The following is an 18,497-nucleotide window of genomic DNA, read 5'->3' as shown; positions in this document are numbered from 1 at the left end:
TTTCTTTGATGCTTGGTCATGTGTCAGATTCAATATACTGATACAGATAATATATTTATAATGTATAAATAAGTTTCCTAATCAGTATAGCAATTACAATTAACCAGTATCTTAATATTAACCTAAGTCTTAATAAAATGAGACTATGGCAATATGCCCAAATCACAGAATTAAGTTTTTAAACATAGACTAAACTTTATCTAAAAGCTGAAAATGCAAACCTCAAATAAAACAGAATATAACAGGTTATCAGGAAATTTCTGTTATCTCATAATAAAACACAGCCTCAGATGAAAAACAAGGTCATTTGGTAACAGAGTGCCTTAACTCCTCAGCCCCAGCATGAGCTCTGTCTCTGTACACTTCATTCTGAAAATACACAGTTCCCACTTACAGACCAATGAAATATATCCAACAGTATATTTGCAGCATTATTTCCTTCTGTTCTGTTTTCAGTTGCCCAGTATTTGAACTCCCTTCTCATTAGATTGGAATTCCCCTAGTATGAGTTCTAGAGAGAGGCAGGGCCCCATTCCTACTAAGAAATAAAAAGACAAGACAGTTCCTCCCAACTGCCTAGGACTTTGGGCATGTAACCTAAATTTGGCCAACTAGATGTACCTACTCTGTCAATCTAGAAGTCAGGTCAGCAAGTCTACTTACTAGAAAATTTGTGGATTCTTAGCTTTTCACTGCTGCCCCTTCTGCCTTGGGGTGTGCCATTTTTCTGAGCCTAGTTCTTAAGTCCTCACTTTTCATAAATTCCTCTTATGTTCAAATCAGCTGAAGGTAGAATTTGTTGCTGCAGCCAGGCTGATACCCAGCCTGTGCAAAACCACCTTTTCTCTCTTTATTGTTTGTAGCAACTCAGGATTGGGGCAGTAATTGTTTTGTCTCAGTTGCCTTTCTTGAAATCTCTTAGAAAACTAAACACAAATATTGCTGATGCAAAAGGATATTATTTCAGAGAGCCAGGGGGAGTTGACTGAATACTCTAAAAATTGCATGAAAGTTCTAAATGAGGCTTAAAAAAAAAAAAAAAAGGCTAAGTAAGAGAATGTGATTCAAAAAGCTTCCATTAAAAAAGCAAAGGCTGGGCTTCCCTGGTGGCGCCGTGGTTGAGAGTCCGCCTGCTGATGCGGGGGACGCGGGTTCGTGCCCCGGTCTGCGAGGATCCCACATGCCGTGGAGCGGCTGGGCCCATGAGCCGTGGCCGCTGAGCCTGCGCGTCCAGAGCCTGTGCTCCGCAACGGGAAAGGCCACAACAGTGAGAGGCCCGCGTACCACAAAAAAAGCGCAAAGGCCTCCAAAACCTAGCATGACAGACTCTGCTCAACCAGAAGTTCTCAACTAGTGGCGATTTTGCCGCTCCAGGGACATTTCAGCAGTATTTGTAGACATTTTTGGTTATCACAACTGGGGAAGGGGTGCATCTAACGGGGAGACCAGGAATGCTGCTAAAAATCCTACAGTGTACGTAACAGCTCCCCACAATAAAGAATTATCTGGCCTAAAATGTCAATAGTGTCAAGGCTGAGAAACCCTGCCCTCCACTCTACCTCCCTTCAAATCATAAATAAATAAATGCCCTCCCCCAGAAGCTAGAATAACTCTCCCACAATTCATAACACCCAAATACTTTTATAGTTACTTATGCAATCCCATTTCTACCCCAATATTAAAAGAAAAAAAAATCTCATAACTTATCTGTCAATATCATGATCCATCTGAGAACTACCCAAATGGGAAAAAACTAAAGAAAGAGCAAATAAGGGAAAGTAATGAGTATGTGCAAAGAGCTTTAAAGGGCCAGGAAGCCTGACGGGAGTGGCAGGAAATATGGGTTGAAAAACGGTTGCGTTCATGGCCAAGAATGTTGGGAAATGAAGCTTGGAGGGATGATGTGATCAGACTCCAAAGTGTCTTGTACATCACAGAAGTCCCGATTTTGCTCTCTGAATAATGATAATTTTTAAAGAAAAGATTTTTAAGTGGGGTAGAGAAATATGTTGTTTCTTAGGAAGAAAATCCTAGTGTCACTTTAGGTGATAGTCTGACAGGAGCAGAGCCTGGTAGTAGGGAAGTTAGTAGGTTAGGAGACTACTTCAATAGTACAAGAGCTGAAGAGAACAGCTGAGCAAAGGTGATGGCAATGTGGATGGAAAACGAAGGCCAGAGAGATTATAAGCATGTTCTTAGAGATTTGTTAACCTCTTCCTTTAAAATAAGTATCTTCCCGTACTGTAAAGTATAATTAAGGAATAAAAATACTTTAAATGCATTAACACACCTCTATTTCCAGTGTGCACCAAAAGTACAGTAACATGTCAATGAATTAAAGTTATGCAATGAGAATGTATGCTATTTAAATAATTTCTGTATGATTTCCAAATAACATGTACAGAAAGTTTATAATATTACCTGCTCCAGGACTTCTTTATAGGTAATAGTGGCTTTAGTATTTGTAACAGGACTGTCATAAATGATAGCAATCTTATCTCCTTTACCATTTTCAATATGACGATCGATGGCATTGTAACAAATGTTAAGCATCCCTTCCACAAACCTGAAAAATAATTGGAAAGTAAAAGTGAATGACTTCAAAATATATATTGTTACTTAACTAGGTTTCTATAGTCCTAGTTTGGCAGAGCTGCCCTTAAAACAGTGTTTCCCCATGCATGTTATGTCAGGTAATGATGGCTGTAAACTATTTAAGATGGTACAGAAGTGACATTTTTAATAAATATGTATTTATTTTCATGTGCACAAGAAGAAAATATACCTCGCACTTCAAGGTGACAATTTTATGGATTTTATTGCTTAGGCTGAAACTAGAGTACACAGCACCAAAATAATCTACTTTACATGGATGAAATGAATTGTATATAAGTGCAGCACAGATGCATTAAGCTGAGAGGGCAAATAGTAGATGCATGACTGAAGTTTGGGTACCTGCTGTAAAAAGACAGACTTACTGGAAAAATCAATTCTTCTTTGAAAGATGTATATATATATATATATATATATATATATATATATATATGTGTGTGTGTGTGTGTGTGTGTGTGTGTGCGTATATATACACACACATTTGTTTGTTTCAATTAAATGCAATACCCCCAATTTCACAAAGAATAGGTTAGTTCTTTTCTGCATGTGTGAAATGCTTCATAATCTGAATAAACAATCAAAATGCACATAAAACGTTAATAGCTTTTTAAAAACTTTTCAATTCACCACTCTTTATCTCAATTGCTGAGTGCGTTCCTTTGAAAATAAAGACATAATGTAGATAGATGGAGAAAATTTTTAAGAAAATATAGCTCATTTTCCTGAGCATGGAATTTACCACTTTTTTAGAAGGAGAGTATTAGATACAAAATACAAGTATAGTAATGGTCCATTTGTTCCAATGTCAGACTAGCAAATATTATAAAAATGCAAAATAACAGGAGGAAAATATTGAAGCAACAAGAAAAAGTCCCATTAAATAGCTGAGTATCACTGTCAGGTCTTCACTCAAAGAGTCCTGTGTGAAATGAAGCAGGGAATTAAGAATGCCTATAGATACAGTGGCAGCAATAAGAAATAACAGATACAGAAGGCAGTAGGAGGAGGAATCATTTAATCAGCATCAAGTGACCCTGTATACATCAGTAATGGTGAATATGATGACCTTACAGTACAGCACAATGAGTAATTAATACAATGATTCGGAATTGCCAAGTGTAATAGATTTGATGTTTGCTCAAAAACATTGTCTCTTCTCCTCACCCTTACTTCTATTAAAAATATTTTGTCTCTTCCTCTTGCCTCCATCTTCATCAGTGGAGAGAACTTCCCTTGACTTTGGGGTCATCCATGTGATGTCAGCTCTGGCTAATAAGCAGTCATGAAGCATGCACTTGCTTGAAAGCGCCTGACACGACGGCTTGCTCTCCTGCACCTACACCCTCTCCAGGAGAAGAGCCTCCAGGTATTACTGCTGCCTCCTCCTCAGCCTGGTGCCAAGAATGGGTATTTGCAGATGGGAGCAGAGCCCAAAAGAAGCAAGGAGCCCAACCCAGCCAGACACATGTCTTAGAACAGCGGCCCCCAACCTTTTCAGCACCAGGGACCGGTTTCATGGAAGACAATTTTTCCATGGACCCGGGGGAACAGGGGTGCAGGGGGGATGGTTCAGGCAGTAATGTGAGTGATGGGGAGCGACGGGGAGCAGCAGATGAAGCTTCGCTCACTTGCCCGCCGCTCATCTCCTGCTGTGTGGCCCGGTTCCTAACAGGCCGCAGACCGGTACTGGTCCGCAGCCCAGGGGTTGAGGACCCCTGTCTTAGAATAACATTTCCAGTTGTGTTGATCCCATGACAACTACAAATTAACTGATGAATAAATACCTTATGGCTCAGAGATTTTTATGGTGATATGCAGCATAACTGTGGCTATAATTAACCAATGCACCAAGAAAAAGTAAAAAATATTTACTCAATATTTTGGCAGAAATAAGGAAAGATACTTTATAGAATTTTCCCACAAAATACTTATTCATATTTTTGTGTTTCTGCTTTTATTTCTGAAAAGAATACATTTCGGACACATGAAAGACTGACTCCCTGGAACACTTCTTGATGATGTCATTATCCTCTATCTACCACTTCTGCTCTACCACTCTTTGTGCTCAGTATTGAATTATGTCCATAACATTTCACAAAACAAGGAGCCCTCTCGATCCCAAAGATTCATGGAGGACTCACTTTGTCATTTGCCTTATTGTTCTACTTCCTACTTGTTCCTTCTAGATATCTGTTGAAGGAGTTCACAGAGAGGATGTGACCCCAGGTTGACCTGTCAGCTGGACCCAGGCAATCAGAGGATCCCCCCATCCTTGGAACATGTGTGCCACCTACTATTCCCATACTAGTAGCTGTTTCAAGGACATAGCCTTGAGAAAGCAATGTGTTGTTGAGTCCATCTGGACTGCATATGTGTCTGAACCCAGATAAGGACATTATTTTCAAGATTCTTGTGGGTGGGTGCGGAGATCTACTGATCTCCTGGCCACCCACGACACGCCTCAGACGCAAGTTTCCTTGCTTATTAAATCTGCCACCCACCTACCATTCTGGAGGGGCCTGCCCCTTTCTTTGGGCTCTCCTTGCCCCCCATGAATGGGGGCCAGTTTGCGAACCAACAATATTTTTCATGAAATCTCCTTCCTTTGCCAAATCTTTAATTGACAGTAATTTCTAACATTCTGTATCCATCCCTTTGCTCACTCTACGTACATTCCTTGGGTGATCTCTATACTTTTATGGTTTCAACTTCCATCTTTAGCTCCAGCTCTGATCCCCTTTCTGAACTCCATTCCCTTATAGCCGACAGCCTGCTAGACATCTCTCCTTGGAAATAATAATACGTCCAAAACGATAATCATTTTCACCCCACCTCCAACTCACAGCCCATCTCAACTGCAAACTTGTTCCTCCTGTTTTCCATATTTCAAGGAACCACCCTGCACCCACTGCAAGGTGTAGAAACTCAAAAGTTAAATTTGATCCCTCATTCTCCACATTCTGTCCATTGTATGTACTGTCACATCTGTCTTTGCAATTGTTCAGTTCTCTCATTGATAACCTGGGTTACAATTCCTTTCTCTTAATTAATTTCTTTGCCCTAGGTCTTACCCCATCCTCTCAAGTCATCTTCCTTTGCTACTAGAATGTCTTTCCTCAAATTAAATATTATCACATCAAATGGCACTCAAACTCATTTAATACCTTTCCATAAAGCTCAGGATAAAAAGTATATATCTTTAGATGATATAAAAGACCCTTCATCTACTCAGCTTCATTTCCCCTCATGCAACTTCCCATGCTCCAGCTATACTGAATTACAAAATGTGCAATTCCTAGAGTTCACATTATTCAAAGAATTTCTGTGGCTGTTCTTTCTGTGGCTGTCCTTCTCCTTTACCACCACCCTCTCCCAGGTAGTTCCAAAGACCTGTGCACATATCTCTACAATACTACTTATCATATTACATTAACAATTAGTCCACTTACTCAAATGTTTCCCTCATTTTACTATAACCTGACAGCAGAGACTATATTTTCCTTATAGTCTGAGAATCTATATATTAGGCACCCAATAAATATTTGATAAATGAAGAATGAAAATACTAGTAAACCTTCAAGACACTTTGGATTTAGGATCCATGTACAGTAGCCAGGGTAGTTTTTACTATTTTATTTTAAAGTTGAGTGAATGGAGTCTTAAAAAGAATAATGCACAGGACATTTGGCTAAGAATTGGAAAAAGCCATACCTGCAACCCAAGTCTCTGGACATCCTGACTGGTGTCCTAGTCCACAATATCTTATTAATTCATTCATTTATAAATATATTTTTTTTTCTATCCTTGAGTTCACTGATCCTTTCCTTTGTGATTTTCATTCTACTGTCGAACCAATTCAGTGAGTTTTTATTTTCATTATCATATTTTTCAGTTCTAAAATTTCCATTTGTTTTTTTCTTTACATCTTTTATTTCTTCGCTGAGTCTTTCTATTTAATTGAGGCTTTTTAAAAAATGTTTCCAGTGTGTTCGTAGTTGCTCGTTTAAGCATTTTTTTATGATGGCTGCTTTAAAAATCCTTGTCCGATAATTCCAGTCTCTGTCGCCTCAGTGTTAGCATCTACTGATTGCTTTTCTCATTCAAGTTGATATTTTCCTGGTTCTTGGTATGACAAGTGATTTTTGTTTGTATCCTGGACATTATAGGTATTTTATTAGGAGATTCTGGAGCTTATTTAAAGATCGTATTTAAATCTTCTGTTTTATCAGGCCTCCTCTGATACTGTGTCAGTGGGCGAGGGAGACAACTCATTACCACCAGGTTCAGGTGTAAGTTCCAGCTCCCCATTAGGCCTCCACTGACACTCATGAGAGTAAGGGGTACCTCATTACTGCTGAGCTAGGGTAAAAGTTCAGGATCCCACTAGGCTTCCATTACATCATCCTGGCTGATAGTGGGGAATGGCACCTCATTTTGACTCCCCACATGGACTCCACTGACAATGCCAGGGGCAAGATCCTTCTTACCTCTTTACCTTAGCCATAATGAAAGTTCCAATTCCTGATATAACTTTCTCTAACACCACCAGGGGAGGTGACGATGTTTAGGACACCTTGTCACAGCCTGGTAAGAGTAGAAGTCTAGGTTCTCTATCACCTTTTCACTGGTGAAGATGGGATGGGAGCCACAGAGCTTTCCATAGTGTTTGACTGTATTAGGGAAGTTACTGGCCAAAAATGTCCTGTCTTGGCAGGCTGTCCCTCCCCACCCCTTTTATCTTTGGGGGGGAAGGTCCAAAGACGTTTTTGTTGGAACTTTTTTTTCTGCACCCATTGGTGTTTCTAGGTTGCCACCTTCTCCAGCACTCAGTATAGGATATATAAGACAAGAAAGAAAACCCAAGGAACTCAATGCCATGTCATTTCTCATGTCCCAAAGTTCCTAGCTGATTTGGTTTCTTCTCTCCTCCTTTCAGAGTCTTCTTATGTGTATTTTATATATAATGTCCTATGTTTTTAGCTAGATTTAACAGGATGAATAGGAAAAAGTGCATTTTGTCCAACTTGTCCCGAAAGTTTCTAAGTAATATTTATTGATCCCTTATTCTAGACCAATATTTCATGTGTATGAAATCATCTAATCAAAAAACAACCCTAGGGACCCTTGTGCACTGTTGATGGGAATGTAAATTGGTGCAGCCACTATGGAAAACAGTATGGAGGTTCCTCAAAAACTTAAAAACAGAACTACCATAAAATCCAGCAATTCCATTTCTGGGTGTTTACCTGAAGAAAATAAAAACATTAATTCAAAATGATATATGCACCCTTATGTTCACTGCAGCATTATTTACAATAGTCAAAATGCAGAAGCGACCTAAATGTCCATCAATAGATGTGTTGAGTTGATCAAGAAGATATACATACACACACACACACACACACACACACACACACACACACTGGAATATTACTCAACCATAAAAAAGAATGAAATTGTGCTATTGGACGTAGAGGGTATTATGCTAAGTGAAATACATCAAAGAAAGACAAATACCATATATTCTCACTTATATATGGAATATAAAAAACAAAACAAATTAACAAACAAAACAAAAGAGAAACAGACATACAGATACAGGGAACAAATCAGTAGTTGCCAGAGGGGAGGTGGATAGGGGTTTGGGCAAAATATGTGAAGGGGAATTAAGAGATACAAACTTCCAGTTATAGAATAAATAAGTCACAGGGATGTAGTATACTACATAAGGATGTAATACAGTCAATAATACTGCAGTAACTTTGTATGGAGCCAGACAGTTACTAAACTTATCATGATGATCATTTCATAATGTATTTTATTGTCAGATCACTCTGTTGTACAGCTGAAAAATTACACAATATTGTACATCAACTGTACTTCAACTTTAAAAAACCTACCCTATGAGGTAGGTACTATTGTAAACCCCATTTTATGTATGAGGAAACTCATCTGACAGCAACTTGCTAAAGGCAGCGTATTACGGAACCAACCCCATGAACATCAAACAGCAGTAACTCTACAGGCAATACTCAAAGAACTTCAGATTTTCTTTCCAATTATTGGCAAATTTGGGGTGGTTTAATATTTAAATTACTGTACCCTAGCATTTTCTTTTTGAAGGATGCCCTTAAAGAAACTTAAAGAATTTTAAGGGCACCCTTTGGGACAGACAGGAAGGAAATGCAAGCAGTGTTAAGCAAGAACTGTTGGAGGAAGTAACACATTGGCATGGCTCCAGAAATGGTTATAGGTAATGAATATACCACTATAAACTGGCTAAATTTAAGGACTGGTTTACTGCGGATGACTGGACCAAGTGACTTGCAAAGGGCCTCCTGGCTCAAAGATTTGATTTTTCTACTATGAGAAGATTCTTATTTCAGTTAAAATCAAATCATTTCAGTAAAGGTCAACTGAATGCCTTCTATGTGCTGTCTCTTCAGTACCCCTTCTAAATTTATGAGAAGGTTTTAAATGGTTTGTCTCCCCAGATTATTAAAATAACTAATGCTCACTGTAGAAAACTGAGAAAATATACTTTGGAGTATTTTATATTTTCTATATGTAAATATTCTGCCTCTATGTTTAAGAGTACATTATGGGGCTTCCCTGGTGGCGCAGTGGTTGGGAGTCCGCCTGCCGATGCAGGGGACGCGGGTTCGTGCCCCGGTCCGGGAAGATCCCACATGCCGCGGAGCGGCTGGGCCCGTGAGCCATGGCCGCTGAGCCTGTGCGTCCGGAGCCTGTGCTCCGCAACGGGAGAGGCCACAACAGTGAGAGGCCCGCGTAACGCAAAAAAAAAAAAAAAAAGAGTACATTATGGGTTTTTTTCCAATGATCTGAACAACTCTCAGAATGCGTTTAATGAATGCATAATATTCCATTCAACTGCTGTTCAGCAATAGCCTCCACGGCACTATTTAAGCACAAAGTTATCCTGCATTGTTGCAAATTCCTTTTCACAATATTTTCGTAATTTTAAATGATCCCAGGATGATGTTTCTTGTAGAGAAATATTGGTCACACTGCTTTTTATTACATATGCCAGCAAGATTCCTACAATCAAGCACACACACACTTTCACACATCAAACAACCAAACTGCTTTCCGGAAATATTGAATCAATTTATGTTACCATCAGCATTACCTGAAAGTTCATTTTATCACACTCCTCTAAACACAGATTCTTCTCAATCTTCTGCAATTTTAGCAGCAGTTTTAGAAGTTTTAATTTTGGTTTATTTGATTACTAGTATTAAACACAATGTCTTACCAATTTTTAAAAGTTCTTTATATAGGACATTGAATTAAGTCTGACATTGTTACAAGTTATATTCTCAGTTTATTCACTAATTTTAATTCATAGTGTTTCCTGATATAAAGATATTTTAAGTTTGTATGTAGTCAAATAAACTCATAATTTTCCTTCACAATTTTTCCCTCTAAGATAATTCATACTACTCTCTTCTAATTTTTTATATTGATGCCTTAAATGTACCATTAATTTATTCATATATGTATATAATCTGTATGTAAAATCTGTTATATATTATACACATGTACTATGATATGTGTGTATATATATTATATATAGATATATATATATTATGATGTGGCAGTACAATTATATTTATTTATCAGTAGTCAATTTGCCAAGCATCATTTTTTGACTAATCCTTACCGTCCTCATTCATCTGTGATGCTGCATTCTTCCCATACGTATTAGTATTTTATATACACACACACACACATACACACACACACACACACACATATACATATATCAGCAACTTTGTCAGGGCTATATAGCTACTAGATAGAACTACTGGAATATTCTACCAATAGAGTCTTTGACTAGCTCTCTTTTTAAACTCAGTCAGATTTAATTCTGTTGCAGAAAGGAAAAATTTCATACTCTTTATCCTACCCAACCCCTGCCCTGAATTCCTTCTGCAGAAAACTGGAAGCAACTTGAATGTAACCCATAACCTACTTGAATAACAGAAAAAAATATAAACCTGAAATAAAATTGAAAGCAATATGGAGCCACTAGAAATGGTGCTAGCCCCAGATCAGAACAGTGGGAAAAAATTTTAACATATAAAACAGATAGGAGCAAAGCGACTGCTTAATCCAGAAATCATGAGAAACATGACAGATCCAAGGGTATGATACTGAAAGATTTCCGTGACATTTTATATACTGCTAAGTTAAAAGAAAGAAAAGGAAGGTGTAGAAAAATTTATAGAGCCATACCACAGAATACTCTACATTCATGAGGAACCTATAAACCCTAAGAAGGAAATACAAAGGCTCACCAAAAAACCTCTCTCGGGCTTCCCTGGTGGCACAGTGGTTGAGAGTCCACCTGCCGATGCAGGGGACACGGGTTCATGCCCCAGTCCGGGAAGATCCCACATGCCGCGGAGCGGCTGGGCCCGTGAGCCATGGCCGCTGAGCCTGCACGTCTGGAACCTGTGCTCCGCAACGGCAGAGGCCACAACAGTGAGAGGCCAGCGTACCAAAAAAAAAAAAAAAAAACCTCTCTCAATAAAACTCTGAAATAACTCCCAGATCAGAGGGAGGTAGGAATAAAGAATGGGCATTGATGTTTAGATGGAAAATTAAGACAATCAAACACACACACATCATACAACACTTAACCTGTCTAAAGTCTTTCTAAACTAAGTATAATTTCTGCATGGATGATCGTCCCAAAGATTCAGGACCTGTAAAATAGGAAAAAGGCTCTGTACAACTTCTAAGAGGCCTAGAAACCCTACATACGATTGCCCTCTTCTCCCTCAAACAATTATAGGAGGAATGACTCTAGCAATCAAAACCTGTATTCATTGACAAGTGAACAAGGATCCTTACTTGGGTTTTGAAATGTACTCAGCTACCTGCTGAATCTTGACACTCAGATGAGCATATGTGTGTGTGTGTGTGTGTGCGTGTGTGTGCATGTGTGTATTATGTGTATGTGTGTGCATGTATGTGTGTGTATATGAGTTAGAAGACAAAATAAAGCTGAGGTGTGGGGAGGGCACACTCTCAATATAAATAACAAGGGGAAAGGTATATTTGCAACTTCAATAATATTTAAAGTGTTCCTACAAGTCAATAAGAAAAAAATTTTAAATCCAATAGGCAAAGAATTTCAGCACACTACCCACAGAGAAAAAAAATGATAATGGCCAATAAACATAAAAACAGTGCTCAGTCTTACAAACACCAGGAAAATGAACATTAAAACAATAATGAGACGCCATTTTTCTAAACTGGATTGGTATAAAAATATAATACACACTGTTGGTGAAAGAAAAGAGAAACTGGCATTCTCAAGTAAAGCTGGTAAGCAAATAAATTAGTTCAGCAATTTAGGAGTGGATATACATACTTATCTCCAAAATGTGCTTTTAACTTAACCAAAGCAAGTTGCTTACGTGTTCATCTCTGTTGCATAAAAGCACAAGAAGGAGTCTAGAAAAATGGACAAGAAAATATTAACAGTAGTAAACTCTGGGTAAGAGAAAGTTGGGGGACAGTATGGAGAAGGGATGGTCTATATTTTTATATGATACGTACTTCCTCTGTTATTTAATTTTTATGAGCATGTATTTATATATTGAATACATGATTTACATATATTTAAATAATATTAAAAGCTTTAACAGTCTAGATGGCTTGTCTCCTGATGTGACTCAATCATCAACTCTATAATCGGTATAACTACCATTAATGAAAAACATTCTAATTTAATAAAAACACCTTCTTGAATATTCTTCTGGTAAAAAGAAGCATTTCTTACACTTATGATAACATCTAAACTCAGTTTTAAGAACTAAAATTTGGACCATAAAAACTTCCTTCTTTTTATTGTTCTCACCAGTATTAACTTCAAGCAGCAGCTGAACAGTCAATAATAAATAGCTAGATAGAATCTTCAAATCACATAGAGAGATCTGTTATAAATCTGTGGTCATCATTCCTGCTGTCCATATCATTTTGGTTGTCCTCATTCCAGGCACTGGTAAGACTGCACTTTCATATACACTTGAAATGAGGTGTGGCCATGTGGCTTGCTCTGGCCCATGCAATGGCAACAGAAGGAATGCAAGGAGTCTTCAAGAGCAAATGCATGCTGACAACTTCTCCTTCTCCCTGCCACAAGGATACTCCAAATGGCAACTGCACTATTAGCTTATATCCTTGAGTGAGGATGGATGACACGGAGCAAATCTCTTGGGTAACCCAAGATAAACCTGTAGTATAAGTGAGATACTCCTGGGCTATTTTAAAACGGGGAGATTTGAGGGTTGTTTATTCCTACAGCATAACTTAATCTATCCTGATACAAAAGTCTTAAGATCCATAAATTTTCACAAATTCAAACAAGCTTTAAAATTGTCATATTTCATAACTTAAAAGGCAAAGGGATGCATTCCAGGACAAACGAAACAGGAGGAATCTCAGCTAGTGTAATTCTATAGTCACTACAGTAATGTTAGATTCCTTGAAAAGGAGTCAGAGACAAGCCATCATCATCAGTGTCTGAGTTCACAGAGGCGGGGCTTGAGGGTATGCAGAAGGGGCTCAGAAAAAAAGAAAGGTTCTGAAATTCGTTCTAGATGTCCTGAACATAATTTTCTATTTTCCTTTGCCTTTTTCTCATCAAGCCCTGCTAGCTTACATCTAGCATAAAACCTTGGACTCAGCTCTTTGGAAAAAGTCTGCCTTGAGTTGTATTTCTTCTGTTCTTCACTTTAGCTGACCTAAGTCTTCTCTGTCTTTCCTAATATTTGATTCTAGCCTACCCTGCATTTGACTTTGGCTTTCTTCATCAAATGAGTTAGACTAGAGTGTGTACTTGGCCCACACATTGGGCTAAGTCAGTGAATGTGGGTGGATGTCTAAAAGATTTTTAAGAGGTAGGGAGCCTGACAAGCGCCATGGTCTTGATCTCTGGATGCCAGAAAAAGCTACTGGCAAATTTTCACATGATTCTTCTGTTCCCATCAATTCCTATAACCATCAACTTCCCCTCTGTTGAGGGCTAAATTTTCTTTTTTAAGCATGTATTTATTGTCAGTTTTCAAACATTACAAAAGGAAATAAAACGCTGACGCTCAAAAAAAATAAATAATCCTCGTGTCAGAGGGGAAAATTGATAGCATTTACTCTGTGGATTTGATTACCCAGCAATGTAAAGTTAAATTGGTAAAGTCTAAAATGTTCCTCTCAATTCCACCACTGCCTCCTTTGCCAAGAATAAAATTGATTTAATATACTTTCAACAGTGTAGCCTATGAAACTCTTTCACAAACTGTCATATTTTTTTTTTTTGCGCAAACTCTCATATTTTGACTTGCATAAAATAACTGTTGAAAGCTTCCTCCAGCACAACCATATTTAGTGGTGACAATGTTGTAACCCTCTCTGTACTCTCAGCTGCTCTGTACTCTGCAAATTTTCATTATTAAATAACTGGAAAGTCTAACTTATAATTTACCTTCTGATATGAGTTTACTTCCTTCAGATCAGATTATAATTTCCTTCCTTGATGACCTATGTGGGTCTTCATTTCATCACAGTTTCAGAAAAAAACAAAAACAAACTCCAAGCTCTTTTTCAAAAGTTAAATAAACCTGAAGCCAACATACTGAGAACAATTCAAAGATGATGAATACATTTGGTTATTTGTATACTAAAACACTAAATCTATATACTAAAATAGTGATGAACATATAATCTTTATAATTGATAATTCATTATTTTATAAGAAGACTATGGCAGATTATAACCCCCAGTATTAACTGTCAATAACCCTTTTAAAACATTTTTCTGTTCAACAAATTTAACAGTAAATAATTTGTTGTTGATTAGAACTGAGACTGTGAAGGAAGGGGAAAAAATATAACTGGGTACATGTTCTCCACTCTGAAAGGCAGACTAATTTGCAATAACTATAAGAAGAAGCAAAACGTGGCAAATTTCCTGACAGAAGTACAAACTAAGTATGATGAAAGCGCAATAAAAAAGAGTTTAATTCCAACTGCAGATATGTGGTAAGGAGAGGGCTGGATGTTGTAAGGAATGCATCAATAGTTAACAGCTTGGGCTTTCAAGTCAAAAGGCCAGAGTTCAAATCTCAGACATGTTTACTAGCTGTATGACTTTAGGCAAATTAACATGTCTAGGCCTTTCTTCCCTCATCTGTGAAACTAGGAAAATAAAATAAAAACCAACTACATAGCACTTACCAAGACAATACTATGAGCATTTAATACAAATTAATTCATTTAATTCTCTTAACAACTCTGTGTGTATACTAATATCACCCTCATTTTACAGATGAGGAAACTGAGGTACAGAGAAGTTAAGTGGCCTATCTGAGGTCCACACTGAAGCGTGACAAGCTGGGACTGGATGTCAGGCTGTCAGGCTCTGAGTCACAACCACTATTCTGTGTGGATGAGTTAATGTGAGAGAACTCTACACCCACCATGAGCACAATTTTATACACATTTCATTGACTCCTTTCAGTAATGCTATGAGGTGATTACTATCACTACATACATCTACAAACGAGCATCTGGCTTAGATGAATTATGAAAGAACACTTTTGTGGCAATGGGTACAATGAGTTGCAGCAGGACAAGAGGAGAGAGGACTGATAGAGATATTTTGCAATAATCAAGTGTGATGATAAAGATGGAAATGAGGGAGAGATCTGAGAAATACAGAAGAATGAAAAGAAAATTTTTAGAGTAAAAACAGGAAAAGAATGAAAAAAGTATCTATCAAAGAAACCGGGACTCTAGAAGGGTCAGCAACCCTAGCCTCCCGCCAAATCTGGACAACCACCTGTTTGTGTAAATAAAGTTTTATTGAAACACAGCCACACTCCGTTGTTTATATATTCTCTGTGGCTGCTTTTGCTTGACAACAGCAGAACTGAGTGGTTGCAATGGAGGCTATCTGGCCTGCATAGCCAAACATATTTACCATTTTGCACCTTAAAGAAAAACTCTGCCAATCCTTGCTCCAGAGAAGCCCTGTCCAACAGAAATTTCTGTGATGATGGAAGTGTTTCATATCTCCACTGCTCAACAGGGTAGCCACTAGCCATAAGTGGCTGGCTAAATTTAAATTCAAACTAATTAAAAGTAAATAAAATTTAAAATTTAGTTCTTCAATTGCACTAGCCACCTTTCAAATACTCAACAGCATCATTAGCTAACATAAATTAAATTTTATTTAATTCTAATTAAATTAAACTTAAATAACCACAGATGGCTTACTGACTACTATATTGAACAACACAGTTATGGGGAATTTCAAAGACGTAGATGTGGTCCCCAGAGTTAAATACTATAGAGAGACCAAGCAAGGTAAGGACTTCAAATCAGTCCATAGAATTAAGCAACAAATAGGCACTGATGAACTTTGGGAGAGTAATTTGGGTAGAGTGACAAGGCCTGAGGCCACCTTTCAGTGGATGCAAGAGTGTAAGGGAGAGGAGGACCTGGAGAATAGACAACATGGCCAAGAAGTTAGCATGTAAAGAGAAGGGGAATGTTCTAGCTCCTCTTATCTTGTGCAAATCTTTCAACTGAATTTTATTAAAAGAGAAGGGTGAAACATGAAGGTAGCTGAGGGGACAGGGACTGAAAACTAATGGAAATACTGTTTGTTTTTTAATGGCATTGGCAAATGGGAAAGTAAAAAACAGGGCAAAGTTCAGGTTCTGTTTTGGAGGTCCAAGTTCATCAGTGCCACTGAAAGAAGAGATGTGTGTTTTGGGGTGGGAGCATAACAAGAGCTAAGGCAAGAAAGAGCCATGCAAACCTTACCTTAAAAGCCCTGAATACCTCGTTAAGAAAGGGGAGGCCATTAAAGGGGAATGCCCTCTTCAGAAAGGGATTTCAGGTCACTCTTGGGAGGCAAACGAGGAAACAGAATCAGTGAGGATCTATTGACTAGCCTAGAAAGTAACAGGAAGTTAAAAAAAAAAATGTGGGGGAGGTATAGAAACAAATCAAAGGAGCTAGAAGTAGGAAGAAGGGTGTATCAAAGAAAACTGAGGTCACATCATCTCTGTGTATCAGGTTTATGTTCTCTTTAAGGGACACCTGAAATAAGAAAGAAAAATACATAATTTTGAAGTAAGAGAGGGAGTAACATTTTGTTAATTACCAATAATGTGCCAGGTTCTGAGTTTGGTAAATCATTTAATCCACGCACTACTCCTTCAGGAAGACAGTGTTATTCCTATTTTACAGATGAGAAATGAGGCTTAGAAAGGTCAAATAACTTCCCAGAATTATCAAACTAACACATGGCACACTGGAACCCAGTGCTTTCCCACTCCAGGGAAAATATGATGAATTTCCAATTTTCCATGTCTGTGTGCTAATTTGAGTAATTCTTATATCCTCACTAGACACTGTTTCCTGTGGGCAAAGACCATGTGCTAGCTCATTAATGGCACACAGCAAATTCTCAATAATTATTTTTATCTTTTTTAACAGTTTTTAATTAATTAATTTTATTTTTGGCTGTGTTGGGTCTTCGTTGCTGCACACGGGCTTTCTCTAGTTGCAGTGAGCAGGGGCTACTCTTTGTTGTGGTGTATGGGTTTCTCATTGCGGTGACTTCTCGTTGCAGAGCATGAGCCCTAGGCGCGCGGGCTTCAGTAGTTGTGGCATGCGGGCTCAGTAGTTGTGGCTCGCGGGCTTAGTTGCTCCACGGCACGTGGGATCCTCCCGGACCAGGGCTCGAACCTGTGTCCCCTGCATTGGCAGCGGATTCATAACCACTGTGCCACCAGGGAAGTCCCTCAATAATTATTTTTAAATATATGTTACAAGTGTGAATGAATGTGAATTGAAGTAGTACTCTTCTGACACATTAACACAAATAAGTAAAAGAGTCTCATGAGGTAACTGCTCAGCAAAAACAATGACGCGCTCAAAAGACTACTATTGCACACAAACAGAGAAGGCTTTAAGCATTTTTAAGAGAGCATCATATTGCTTTGTTCACACTGTGACATCCCATCTAAATTACAGGTACTTGGCCTTGGGCAGTATGAACTGACTGTTCCGGGAAACCCTCCAAATTGGGTAACTGCTTACTTGGGGCAGCATAATAACCTCATGTTAATTGAACCACTAGGATATTGTTTTTGTAAAAGTAGTTGGAAAGCACATCTCTCTATAGGACAAAATTTTAACAGAGAAACATAACGCAAAGAGAAATCTGTTCTTTAGCCCTACTGATACTTTCCACATGAGTACACTCAGAACCTGGCCCCATCCCACTAGCTCTCGCCACAGATTGCCCTCATCTCAGCATGAAAGGACAGCCCAGGCATCTACACCTCTGCCAGATCATCTCGGATTAAAACTGAGTGAATTGCCAGTGAGAAATGCAGCCAACAGGAAAAAGAATAAAAAGAAAGGCTTTCAAGAAATCAATACCTGTTATCTGAACTGGATCCACTGTCAACAGAGAGAGAAGGCATGAATGAATGATCCTAAAGATCCCCAGGTTGTGAGTCATGCTTGGCAGCTAAATTCAAAGCAGAAGATGAGGCCACAATTCTATCTTGCTTGTTTTATTTTTATTCTAGAGGAAATGCAGGAAAAACAAAGAATTGAAACAAAAGGAAATGGGATTCAGCTTCATTCAAATGAGGAAAAGATAAAATTATAATTAAAACTAAAGGTCAAATGTAAAAGTGAAGATAGAGATGTTTAAATTTCAAAGCATAAATTTATTAAAATTTAAATATAATCCCCAAAAAATATATGTTTAAAAGTACATTCTAAAGGAAAGTAAACTTCATCAGTCAGCCCTATTCAAGAGAGCTACTT

General features: G+C 38.2%; 1 protein-coding gene across 1 annotated transcript in view; it reads right to left on the bottom strand.

The window, feature by feature from the left end:
* Nucleotides 1–18,497, bottom strand: part of ACSS3 (acyl-CoA synthetase short chain family member 3) — a 143,535-nt gene that overhangs the window by 105,440 nt on the left and 19,598 nt on the right. The window contains exon 2 of the mRNA XM_082850019.1: nt 2,422–2,566. Coding sequence (XP_082706145.1) covers nt 2,422–2,566 — 145 coding nt within the window. The remainder of the gene's footprint in view (nt 1–2,421; nt 2,567–18,497) is intronic.

This window comes from Leucopleurus acutus (genome assembly GCF_964270905.1).
Source record: "Leucopleurus acutus genome assembly, chromosome: 11".
NCBI lineage: Eukaryota > Metazoa > Chordata > Mammalia > Artiodactyla > Delphinidae > Leucopleurus > Leucopleurus acutus.
Note: the sequence above shows the minus strand (reverse complement) of the source record. Positions and strands in the feature narration are given on the sequence as shown.